This window comes from Lipotes vexillifer, unplaced genomic scaffold (genome assembly GCF_000442215.2).
Source record: "Lipotes vexillifer unplaced genomic scaffold, Lipotes_vexillifer_v1.1 scaffold213, whole genome shotgun sequence".
Lineage (NCBI taxonomy): Eukaryota > Metazoa > Chordata > Mammalia > Artiodactyla > Lipotidae > Lipotes > Lipotes vexillifer.
This window is the reverse complement of record NW_006780610.1, coordinates 1528197-1541922: the sequence shown is the minus strand read 5'-3', so window position 1 is coordinate 1541922 and position 13726 is coordinate 1528197. Positions and strand designations below refer to the sequence as shown.

Genomic DNA, 13726 nt, shown 5'->3' with positions numbered 1-13726 from the left:
CTTCCCACAGCAATGCTTATTTTTATGGCTTCTTCAAGAACAAGCGGATAGTTTTGTTTGACACTCTACTAGAAGAGTATTCTGTACTAAACAAAGACATCCAGGAGGAGTCTGGCATGGAACCCCGCAATGATGGAGAAGGGGACAGTGAAGAAATAAAAGCTAAAGTTAAAGTGAGTTCTTCTCTTCCTAAGAGACCCTGGCTTAGTTTTTATGAACAGTTCCTGTGACAACTCAAAATAACATTAATTTCTATGTAGTGAGTGTTGAATTCAAGGAGACTATCAAATAAAAATACAGTGGCCCCTTTATAACTGGTATTTGGGAGAGATTATCACTATCGTTACATGCTAACTACCTTGCAGGCTTTCACAGAATGTACACAAGTATAAGGTAGGAAAATTCTTATGATTATAAGCTGTCTTTAAAACAGGGACTTTATATATAATTCCTGACATGTTTATGATTGAAGAATTCCCACAGGCAAGATAAAAAGGCGATAAACATCTCATTTTTAGCTTCATTGAGATATAGTAACTATAGGCTTTGGCAGTGGAGAGACTTGAATTTGAATCCTGGTTCTGTCATTTAGTAGCTGTGCATTCTTGGGTATACTATGTAACTTGGTCAGTTTTCTTTTGTTTGTTTAACAAATATTTATGAAATGTAAACTCTGTGCTGAGATACTTTCCTTGGCACTAGGAATACAAAGATAAAGAGGCAAACCTTGCTCTTAAGGAGTTTATAGTCTAAAGGGGAGAAAGTCATACAAGCACAGTACAATATGGTAATTGCTGCATTGAAGCTGTAAATACTGGATGCAGTGAGAACACAAGAGAAGACGTTTGTTAAATCTGACCTTTTAGTCTGAGAAAGCTTTTTCTGAATCTTCTCCTGGATGAGGTCAGCTAATGCTGATTAGCAAGATCTAAAGTATACCAAGACTAAATGGGGAGGGGAAACACTGATAAGAAAACAGTACATATTTCATCAGAAACAGTCTCCAGTAGTTGTGTGTGTGATGGAATGTGCCATTGGCTTTGGTGTCATTCAGAGATGATACGGGATCTGTGTGACTCTGGGCAACTAACTTAAGCTCTCTAAATCTTTGATTTCTTAACTGAAAGACAATGCCACCAGGGTTTCTCATCTTGGCACTACTGACATCTTGGACTGGACAATTTTTCATCATGGGAGGCTATCTTGTGCATCATAAGATGTTGAGCAGCATCTCTGGCCTCTCCCTTTAGATGCCAGTATCAATCCCTCCTTTCCCAGCAACTGTGACAATGAAAAATGTCACTAGACATTGCCAGATGTCCGTGGGGTTGGGGGGTACTGGAAGGAGGGGGCAAGATCACTCCTAGTTGAAAAACACTGGGATAAAGATGCCTACCTCTTAGGGTTGTTAAGATTAAATGAAATAATATATGTGAATAACCTTGTACTCTATGTACTTTAAGTACCAGAAAATAACTTTTATCACTGAGTATCTGTTTTGACTCTAAAGAGATGGTCTAATAGAGTGCCTAGCCTGTTATAAATATGTAGATGGAACAAAATTCTGTGAAGGGGTTAAACAGTATTGGGTGAAGGTTAACTCCTTTGATTATATTTATTTTTAAGTGGGTTTATCAGATTTCCCCGGAGGTCCAGTGGTTAAGGCTCCGCGCTCCAAATGCAGGGGGCACGGGTTCGATCCCTGGTTGGGGAGCTAAGACCCCACATGCCGCGTGGTGGGGCCAAAAAAAAAAAAAAAAAATCATAGATATATGTATATGTTAATAAAAACAGCTCAACACTATCTTTTTTAATGACTACATATCACATTTATGGATAAAACACATTTAATGAACTAATAAGCTTACCGGGGGCAAAAAAAAAAAAAAAAAAAGGGAAACAAGTGGGTTTATCCTGTCTGGATATTGTAATAAAAGTCATTTTGGTCTGACCAAGAGTCATAGGATTTTAAGCTAGGAAGAGCTCTTAAGGTCATCCTATAGACAGGAAAACTGAAATCCAAAAAGAGTAACCAGGTGACAACAGTGGGGAATCATGCAAGTTCAGCAAGTCAACCTGCTGAAGAGGTATCCACATACAGGGTGGATTACTTTATAGCCAAACCTGGGTGTTAGATAGTGGTCTGCTGATTTCAGTAATGAAATAACTGACCTTTAGTATCTGTGAGAACAGTATTCTTTGGCTTAAATCTTAGAAAAGAAGTCTTCTGAACCATGTCGAATCGAGTTTGAGTTATTTTGTTGGCTTCTTGAAGAGTAGCTGCAAATATTTTAGCATCTATGTATAAGTTACATAGTCCTACCCTAGAAGACCTGTAGTAGAGGAGAGGAGATATGTATACAAATAGCTCATAGTTTAAGGCAGAGGGTGGTAAGTGAGTGGCTGAAATAGTGTGGCTTTTAGAAATTAAGAAATTAATGCAGATGCTAATGGCCAGACAGGTTTCTTAAAAGAGAGGATGTTTGAACTAGGCAAAATTTTGACCTGGGGATGGAGCTTTTCAGGTTGAAGATATGGAATGAATGAAGCTATAAAGACAACTACACAATGGCTATTCTGAGACTAATGAATGAACGGATTCTTGTAGAAGGGGATAGAAAGGTAGGCCAGGACCAGTTTGTAAAGTACTTCTTCCTGAAGACATTGAGTGGTTATTTTCAGTGGCCTGGAAAGTTTAAATTGATTTGGGTAGAGGCCAAAGCTTGTTTTAGGAAGTTTAAAATTTGGTGGCAACATATATGATAGAGCAAAGATTAGAGGCAAGGGGGACTCCTAGGGGCCTATTGCATCAAGATAACCAAGATAAGCATGAAATAAGGGCCTACACTTAGAGTGAGAGGTGAGAGTAAGTGTGGAGTCATAATAAAAGATGGATTTCAAGTACTTGGGTGATTGCTATTATGGGGAGTAAAGGAGGAAGTCAAAGAAGGACGCAGAACGCCAGTGCATGTACCACAGGTGAGGTGATTTTAGGTAGTATAGTATATCAGTATTTGAAATTTGAATGGCCATATGTGTATTAATGTATATTAGGAAAAAGATAAAACTAGCTTATCATGATTTCATGAAAATTGTCATTTAGGATAAGGTTAAGTTTTAAAAAGTGAATTGATTTTTTAAAAGATATTAAATAATCACACAGAGAATACACAGGTGTGGCAGAAGTTTAGGAAACAGTGGTTTATTCAGCACCTGCTAGTGAACACCTACTATGTACAACACAGTGGGGGATGCAAAAATGGTTTTAAGTCTGGATCACATAGAAAGGATGAAGTGTTTCATTTTGAACAGAAGAAAACTAAAGTTATCTGAAATCCCTCCTCTTAGAGATAACTACTATTAACATTTTGATGAATATCTCCATACTGACTATTCACATTTTATAAGATGACTAGGAAACTTACTCTCTGCAGTTTTATCCTTCAGAAGACAAATTCGATCACTGGAACAACCTGTCTCAAAAGCAGTTTAAGTAAAAGGAAAAATTTTAATATATAAAAGCTGTACTTTTGTAGAAGAAAACAAGTGTTTCCCCAGCAAGTGCTAGGGTCATGTGAAAGTATTCCCAGTTGATAAGTATAGTAGAGGACAAGATCCAGAGATGTGGGTTGGCTTTTACCCACTACTTATTAGCAAGATGATCTTAAGACATTTTAACTTCTCGGTGTCCTTTACCTCTAAAATGAAGATATTACTTCCCATCTTGTGCAGCTTGGTGTTGTGAGGATCAAATGAATCAGCATATGAATTTTATGAAAAGTGCTATAGAAAAGTGAAAGATATGTGGTACTTATTTTTGTTATTGTATGTGAAATTTGCATGGGAAGAAAAGAAAATCCAGTTTTGTCTAAGAATCTATCACCAATAAACAAGTCTCCTTTCTGCAGAAAATGACCCTTATTTAAGCTCTTTTCATTCCATATCTTTGAATGTGACTCCATGCAGTTCTGAATAGCTTCCTAAACCCAGACATCAAACCAAGAGACAACAGCCTATGTTATCTAATAGAGACCTGCTTGTTTTATAAAAGAATTAATTCATAGTTCACACTGGGAAGCAGGTAACTAGTGAAACTAGAAGCCTAAAGACTGTGTACTTTATATAAAATGATGATAATGATAGCTGCCTTGTAGTAGTGGAGATTAACAAACTGTATGTAAAATATCTAATAATACAGTGTCTAGTACATAGACCATTTAATGAGTGGGAACTGTTATCATTATTATTAAACAAAGCAGCCTATTTTGCTTATTATTAAACTAATAGACAAATTAGAAAACATGAATAATCCAACTAACCGTAAACATCTTACTATATATATTTCTAGTCTTTTTAAATCATCATTTTTTAAAATCATTCTCCTCGGGACTTCCCTGATGGTACAGTGGTTAGAATCTGCCTACCAATACAGGGGACACAGGTTTGAGCCCTGGTCTGGGAAGGTCCCACGGGAAGGTCCCACATGCTGTGGAGCAACTAAGCCCATGCACCACAACTACCGAGCCTGTGCTCTAGAGCCCACGTACCACAACTGCTGAAGCCTGCTCACCTAGAGCCTGTGCTCCGCAAAAAGAGAAACCACTGCAATGAGAAGCCCGCATGCTGCAACGAAGAGTAGCCCCCGCTCGCCGCAACTAGAGAAAGCCCGCACGCAGCAACGAAGACCCAAAGCAGCCAAAAATAAATAAATAAGTTAATTAATAAAATAAAATCATTCTCCTCTTATTGGGTGTATGGGTTGTTTCCAGTTTTTTGCTGTTAAAAATATTCTTGCAATGAATATTTTTGTATATAAATCTTCAGTTGCACCTCTTTATTTCCCCCTTAGAATACATGTCTATTAATTGGTGCTTTGTTTGTTATTCCCTCTTGATGGCCATTCCCTGAAGGTACAGGTACACGTGTCTCTTAGCCATTTAAGAAACTAGGCGAGTTATCTCATTCTTTACTTTCTCTACCAAACGTATTCTGACGTAAATACTGATGTTTAAAAGGAAAAGAGATAATAAATGTAAATGCTATCTTGCCAGTCATTTTAATCTATCCCTCTACCCAGCCTCATTTTTAAGTGGTCATTTTCCTTAAAAATGAGGAATTGGTGAAGGAGTGGAAAAGTGGTAGAATATCTAGATTCCAGTATCTTGCTGCCTGTGTTTCCATTAGGTTGCATTTTTCTAAGGTCTGTAAAACAAAATAAATTCCCTTTTTGTCTATTTTTTTTTGTACTTCACTCTTTTAAGTACCTGGAGTTTATTTCAAAACTGTTAGCCTTCACTTTCTAGGGTATATATTGTGTAATTGTTGCGGGATAGATATGTGTCCCATAGATGAAGCTTTTTTATTATTTTGTTTATTTTTTTAAAAACAAGAATATTCTGGGAGGCTTCCCTGGTGGCGCAGTGGTTGAGAGTTCGCCTGCCGATGCAGGGGACATGGGTTCGTGCCCTGGTCCGGGAGGATCCCACATGCCGCGGAGCGGCTGGGCCCGTGAGCCATGGCCGCCGAGCCTGCGCGTCCGGAGCCTGTGCTCCGAAACGGGAGAAGCCACAACAGTGAGAGGCCCGCGTACCGCAAAATAAATATAAATAAATAAATAAATAAATAAAAATACTTAAAAAAAAATAATAATAATAAAAAATAAAAAATAAAAACAAGAATATTCTTTAAATATTTATTTTTAAATAACAACATACTTTATTTTTTTAATTAATTAATTAATTAATTTTTGGCTGCGTTGGGTCTTAGTTGCTGTGCGTGGGCTTTCTCTAGTTGCAGTCAGCAGTGGCTACTCTTCATTGCAGTGTGTGGGCTTCTCATTGAGGTGGCTTCTCTCGTTGGGAGCACTGGCTCTAGGCGCGTGGGCTTCAGTAGTTGTGGCTTGCGGGGTCTAGGGCACAGGCTTAGTAGTTGTGGCGCAGGGGCTTAGTTGCTCTGCGGCATGTGGGATCTTCCCGGACCAGGGCTCGAATCTGTGTCCCTGCATTGACAGGCAGATTCTTAACCACTGAACCACCAGGGAAGTCCCAAAAAATATTTACTTTTTAATTTTTTTATTTTGGCTGCTCCAGGTCTTAGTTGTGTCATGCGGGCTTCTTAGTTGCGGCATGCAAACTCTTAGTTGTGGCATGCTTGTGGCATCTAGTTCCCTGACCAAGGATTGAACCCGGGCCTGCTGCACTGGGAGCATGGAGTCTTATCCACTGCACTACCAGGGAAGTCCCTGATGTAGACCATTTTTTAAAAATCTTTATTGAATTTGTTACAATATTGCTTCTGTTTTATGTTTTGGTTAAGTGTACAGTTCAGTGGTTTTTACTATATAATGTGCAACCATCACCATATCACATTCATCCTTTTACTTTTAACCTTCCAGTTTTTATATTTTAGATGTCTCATACATAGATAGACTTTGTTGTTACAGTTGCTTTTAAATCCAATCTAACACTCACTATCTTTTTTTTTGACAAGCTTTATTTATTCATGTATATTGTGATTACTGATATATTTGGAATTATTTTTACCATATTATTTTATTCTTTTTTTCCCCTCTATCCTTTTCATATCACCCCCACCTCCACCCCAAACATATACACACACATCCTCCTCTTGCTTTATTTTTAGAACTTATTGAAGGTTTTTAAAAAATGATATTTGGGTTGTCATTAAGGTTTCAAGGTTCATATATGACTATTCTTTTAATGGTTGCTGTTAAAAATAAATCATGCCCATATAACTTAAAATCTTAATATATACAGTATCTTCACTGCTTCCTGAACAATCCAGGAACCTTAAATAAACACTTTGATCTAATTATACCCCCTTCATATTATATTTTAGTTTTATCTTGTTTATTTTTTACCCCTAAAATTAGCATTATTATTATTTTATACAGTCATTATTTAAGTTTACCTATGTGCTTACCTGTGTCTTTGCTTACCATTCCGTATTCATCTCACACCTTTCTTTTAGAAATTACCTTGCTTCTTCCAGAGTATATGCTTTAGAAATTTCTTTGGAAAGTTGTTTTTGTTTTATTTATTTATTTATTTACTTACTTACTTAATTTTTGGCTGCGTTAGGTCTTCATTGCTGCACGTGGGCTTTCTCTAGCTGCGGTGAGCGGGGGCTACTCTCCGTTGTGGTGTGCGGCCTTCTCATTGCAGTGGCTTCTCTTGTTGTGGAGCACAGGCTCTAGGTGCGTAGGCTTCAGTAGTTGTGGCATGCGGGCTCAGTAGTTGTGGCTCGCAGGTCCTAGAGCGCAGGCTCAGTAGTTGTGACGCACTGGCTTATTTGCTCCATGGCATGTGGGATCTTCCCCGACCAGGGCTTGAACCCATGTCCCCTGCATTGGCAGGCGGATTCTTAACCACTGTGCCATCAGGGAAGTTGTCCCTGTTTTTGTTTTTATATCACTCTCATTCTAGATATCAATTCAAGATTGACAGCTATTTATCCTAGCATCCTAATATTTGTTTATCTATTTTTTTCTATTCTGTTCTGATTTCCTTTGTTCCTGTTGAAAAAGTCAGCTCTGTGAGAATTCCCTGGTGGTCCAGTGCTTAGGACTCTGTGCTTCCCCTGCAGGGGCCATGGGTTTGATCCCTGGTCGGGGAACTAAGATCCTGCCTGCAACATGGCCAAAAAAAAAAAAAAAATTTCTTCTCTGAGCTTATTGTCTTTTTTTTTTTTTTTTTTTTAGTTCCTTCTGGTTATTCTTAAGATTTCTTTTTGATTTTCATGTTGTGAAAGTATGGACTTCTTTATCCCAGTCCTGTTTGGGATATACTGTGGTTCCTAAATCTAAGGACTCATGTCTTTCCTGAAGTTTAAAAAGTTCTTTGCCATTATCTAAAGTATTCCTTCTTTCCCGTTCTCCCTAGTCTATCTTTCTGGAATTCCAATTAGATGAATGTTATACCATCTCATTCTGTCTCCCATGGGTGCTAACCGCTATTCTATATTTGTCTCTTGGAGCTGCATTCTGTAATTTTTCAGCTCTACACTCCAGTTCATGGATTCTTCCTTTAGCTATATTTAATCTGTTCTTTAACCAGTCCATTGTGTTTTAAAGTTCTAATTGGTTCTTTTTCAAATCAGTCATTTCTGGTAGTCTCTTATTCCTTCCTCATGTTTTTAGTTCCCTTGTTTGTATAAAACATGCTTCTTTTTATTCTGTATCTGATAATTCCAGTATCTGAAGTCTTAAGGAGCTAATGCAGCTAGCTCCATATTGTTTCTGCTAACTCTTACTCATTGTGGCTTGCTTTCTGAAGTATTTGGTAATTTTTTTTGTGAGTTCATAATAGGTCAATGATCTTAATCCTCGGGAATCTTGAAGCATCTGACTGTAGGGTACATTCCTCAACAGAGGATTTGTATTTGCTTCTATCAGTTGGCCCCAGTGCTACCAAGCCAGAAGCACTTTACTATCTCATCTTGGGGTTTTCTGGCCCATGCAGATAACGTTTTTGAATTTTAATGGAGACTTCTCTTTTTTTTTTCCAGTTTAGATGAGCTTGACACCGTTGGGCTACTTCACCAGCATTTTTTTTTTTTTCTGGCTCACTCTTTGACTCAGAGTATATACCCCTTCATGGGATTATGCAAGGGATGTTAATTTCAACTCCTCACCTTTGGCTTTTTCTTACTTTAAAATAAACTAAACTGTATGTTTAAAGATATTTGTTTTACCTTATTAAGCAGTTTTTTTTTTAAAGATGTTGGGGATAGGAGTTAATTAATTAATTAATTTACTTTTGCTGTGTTGCGTCTTCGTTTCTGTGCGAGGGCTTTCTCTAGTTGTGATAAGCGGGGGCCACTCTTCCTCGTGGTTATTAAGCATTTTTAGATGTTTTTCAGAGTATGTGTGTGTTGGTGAGTGAATGTGGGTATGCACATGTGAGAGTGTGTGTATAAGATTAAATTGTTCATTGTGTCTTGGCACTATTTAAATTTAATCTGGAAAGTTTATAAACAGTGAGAATTTTATTTGGCTTTGTAAACATTATATTTTATCATTCATATGACCACCTACCATTTAGGTTTAATTATTTAATTTAATTTATTTATTTTTATGCGGCGTGCAGGATCTTAGTTGCCAGACCAGGGATCGAACCTGTGCCCCCTGCAGTGGAAGCATGGAGTCCTAACCACTGGGCCACCAGGGAATTCCCTCTGTTTAGTTATTTTAAAACCAGTACTATAATAATATGCAAATGATTACATACCTGTTGACTAAAAAATTGTTTATTTGATAAATGTTGAATAATTTACTTTTATATTTATAGCTGTGTGAAAGTTGAAAGCACAGGTCTCTGGCATCAGACTACTTGGCTCCACATCCCAGGTTTTCTATTTATTGGCTGTGTGGCCATAGGAAAATTAGTTAATTTCTCCATACCTAGATTTTCTCATCTTTATTTTTTTTATTTTTTTATTTTTTAAATTAATTTTTATTAATTAATTGCTTTACAATGTTGTGTTAGCCGCCACTGCACAAGAAAGTGAATCAGCCATACACATACAGATGTCCCCTCCCTTTTGGACCTCCTTTTTCTGGCTCACTCTTTGACTCAGAGTATATACCCCTTCATGGGATTATGCAAGGGATGTTAATTTCAACTCCTCACCTTTGGCTTTTTCTTACTTTAAAATAAACTAAACTGTATGTTTAAAGATATTTGTTTTACCTTATTAAGCAGTTTTTTTTTTAAAGATGTTGGGGATAGGAGTTAATTAATTAATTAATTTACTTTTGCTGTGTTGCGTCTTCGTTTCTGTGCGAGGGCTTTCTCTAGTTGTGATAAGCGGGGGCCACTCTTCCTCGTGGTTATTAAGCATTTTTAGATGTTTTTCAGAGTATGTGTGTGTTGGTGAGTGAATGTGGGTATGCACATGTGAGAGTGTGTGTATAAGATTAAATTGTTCATTGTGTCTTGGCACTATTTAAATTTAATCTGGAAAGTTTATAAACAGTGAGAATTTTATTTGGCTTTGTAAACATTATATTTTATCATTCATATGACCACCTACCATTTAGGTTTAATTATTTAATTTAATTTATTTATTTTTATGCGGCGTGCAGGATCTTAGTTGCCAGACCAGGGATCGAACCTGTGCCCCCTGCAGTGGAAGCATGGAGTCCTAACCACTGGGCCACCAGGGAATTCCCTCTGTTTAGTTATTTTAAAACCAGTACTATAATAATATGCAAATGATTACATACCTGTTGACTAAAAAATTGTTTATTTGATAAATGTTGAATAATTTACTTTTATATTTATAGCTGTGTGAAAGTTGAAAGCACAGGTCTCTGGCATCAGACTACTTGGCTCCACATCCCAGGTTTTCTATTTATTGGCTGTGTGGCCATAGGAAAATTAGTTAATTTCTCCATACCTAGATTTTCTCATCTTTATTTTTTTTATTTTTTTATTTTTTAAATTAATTTTTATTAATTAATTGCTTTACAATGTTGTGTTAGCCGCCACTGCACAAGAAAGTGAATCAGCCATACACATACAGATGTCCCCTCCCTTTTGGACCTCCTTCCCATTTAGGTTACCACAGTGCATTAGGTAGAGTTCCCTGTGCTATACAGTATGTTCCCATCAGTTGTCTAGATTTTCTTATCTTTAAAGGGCAGTAATAAGTGTACTTATCTAATATGGTGATTATGATGTATAAATGAGTTATAATACAGTATTTAGCACAGAGGACCTGGTACATAGTCACTGTTTAATAAATGTTAGCAACTTTGTTGTTACTTTTTTAATCTTTCCTGGACTATTCTTCATATGTGTTGAAGGAAAAAATAAATATGTATGCATGTGTATGTATATATTTTTGTGTGTATATGTGTGTGTGTGTGTATTTACATATATATTTGTAATGTTGGTTTGAGAGGCTATCATAAAGTTAGGGAAGCAGAACTCCAATAAATTTTAACATTAAATTTTATTTTATTAAAGTAACACAAACATACTGTTTAGAAGTTCAGAGTACAAAAAAAGCATATAATAAAATATAGCAGTTTCATGTTTCTTGCTTCTCTGTGCTGCTCACGTGCTGCCAGGGCCCTTTCCCCACAGACTGCAACTCTTTTAGCTTCTTCTGACATTTACATATATCATTTTTCTATATTGTATGTGTACTATTATTTATTGATCCTATCTCTTTTTTTTTTTTTTTTCTGCACTGCACGGCATGTGACATCTTAGTTTCCCCAGCCCGCGCCCCCTGCAGTGGAAGCACAGAGTCTTAACCACTGGGCCGCCAGGGAAGTGTCTGACACTATTATCTCTTGACTTTCACTTAATGTAGATGAGGATTTAGCTCTTGTCCTAACATCCGCTCTGCTCCTCCCTTCTCTCAATTCTTCCAATATAGTCCTGTTACAGTTCTTGGTTTAATCAGCATCAAAACATTTTTGTAAACATTATCATAAAACAGTGTTGTACCTATTCACTGCTGAGCACGCCTTACCTTTTTTCCCTCTTGCTTAATAATTGCTTTTTTTTTAAAGTGTGCTTAGTTTTCCTTTTATCTTTTTGCTAATTCTTCTCACAACTTCTGCTGTCTTTCAGTATAATTTCCTACAAATTTAATTGCATCATTAACCTTATTAGTTTTAGTCCCCCTCATCCCTGCCACACCCCAAAAGAGATCTCTGTTTTCTTTCTTTGGGGTGGTTTCTCTGAAGCCCTGCTCTTCAGCTCTCATACTGGACTTCCCTTGTGCTCATCCTTGATTCCATGTTGATTTTCTGTGTTCTCTTGATAGTGTACATCTTCTACTAGTTTCATCAGGTTAAAAAGATGGTACGGTGACTGAGAGTGTGATCATGGCAGCCCTCAACAGATTTTTTTTCGAGTCACACTGTTCAAATCTGGTTGGGTTACCCTCTCTAGCTGGTGTATAGATGTCATTCTGGGGTTGCCCTTTACCATTAGAGATTTCCTTCACTTCTCTCCTACATTGGGTCTCCTGTGTTCTGTATTCCATGACTTTTTGTTCCTTAATTTACTCCTTCATTTTGGTAAAGAACATCCTCAATCCAGTACCTTCCTGAGAAAGACTGCATAGTAAAGTTTTTGAGTCCTGGCATCAAAATGCCTTCACTTTTCTGTCACATTCTTTTCTGTCACTTTGGGGCTTAGATTTCTAGATTGGAAATACTTTTTCTTCAAGATCATGAAGGCATCATTCCGTCGTCTTTTTTTTTTTTAATTGCTTTATTTTTATTTTTAAAAATTAATTAATTAATTTTTTGGCCGCGCCACACAGCTTGTGGGATCTCAGTTCCCCGACCAGGGATAGAACTTGGGCTGCAACAGTGAAAGCCCGGAATCCTAACCATTAGACCACCAAGGAACTCTCTCCATCGTCTGTCTTCTTGATTTCAACATTGCTGGTGAGGTGTCTGAAACCATTCAGTTTACTTATCCTTAGTATGTTACCTTAATTATTACGCTTCTAGAAAATTGTTGGATCCTTTCTCTGTGTTCTGAAATTTCACATGCCTTGGTGTGAGCCTTTTTTTTAAATTGAAGTATAGTTGATTTGCAATATTATATTAGTTTCAAATGGACAACATAGTGGGTCTGTTTTTACCCATTGTGCTGGGTATGCATTGGGCCCTTTTAATTTGGAAGTTGAGGTTCTTTGGTACTAGGAAACTTTCTGGAATTGTTTTGTTGATGATTTTCTCCTCTCCATTTTTTTATTCTCTCTTTTCAGAGTTCCTAATATTTGAATGTTGGCTTCCTTATATTGAACTTTCTTAGCTTTTCTCTCCTGCTTTTCCATTTCTTTATTTCTTCTATTTTCTGGGAGATTCCATCATCTCCCAACCTTTTTTTAAAAAATAAATTTATTTATTTATTTTTGGCTGCATTGGGTCTTCCTTGCTGTGCGTGGGCTTCTCATCATAGTGGCTTCTCTTGCTGCGGAACACGGGCTGTAGGCACGTGGGCTTCAGTAGTTGTGGCTCGCAGGCTCTAGAGTGTAGGCTCATTAGTTGTGGCGCACAGGCTTAGTTGCTCCACAGCATGTGAAATCTTCCCAGACTAGGGCTCGAATCCGTGTCCCTTGCATTGGCAGGCGGATTCTTAACCACTGTGCCACCAGGGAAGTCCTTCCAATCATTCTATTAAGCTTTAATTTCCAAGATTTATTTTTCTCTGAATTTCCCATTTTTACAGTATCCTCTGTTTTTCCACGAATATAATATCTTATCTCTGAATTCTCTCCTTCTATAATTTCTGTTTCTTCCATACTGCATTTTTTCTGCATCTGGTCTTCCATCTTAACAGCTTACTTACCTTGTAATCCTGATAATCCTTGTTCGCTGTACTCGTTAGTAAAGGAATGGGACTGAAAACCTGATTGGAATCTCTGAGCCTGTAGATAAGGCTTATCAACTTTGAGCTTCACTGTAGCTTGGCTTGGATGTGCTTGTAGTTGAGGAATACCTGCTGTTAGTATCTTCAGGTCTTTCCTGGTAGAATGGTCAGTTCCCAGGGAGTACTCTTCTAATCTTTTGCCTGGTGGGTAGTTATCTGGGAGCCAGGTATGGGGAGAGGAGTAGTTTGGGAGAGGAAGTTCTCAGTGTTCAGTGTACCATACCATTAGGTAAGCAAATACATGGTCTGTTGCTAGTGTACCCAGGCCCTCAACTATGTCGAACTCCCAGTTGAAGTGTCCT

At 37.5% G+C, this 13726-nt stretch overlaps 1 protein-coding gene across 1 annotated transcript in view; it reads left to right on the top strand.

Moving 5' to 3' along the window:
• Window positions 1-13726, top strand: part of ZMPSTE24 (zinc metallopeptidase STE24) — a 48058-nt gene that overhangs the window by 27725 nt on the left and 6607 nt on the right. The window contains exon 8 of the mRNA XM_007453754.1: window positions 1-173. Within this exon, the coding sequence (XP_007453816.1) occupies window positions 1-173 (173 nt within the window). The remainder of the gene's footprint in view (window positions 174-13726) is intronic.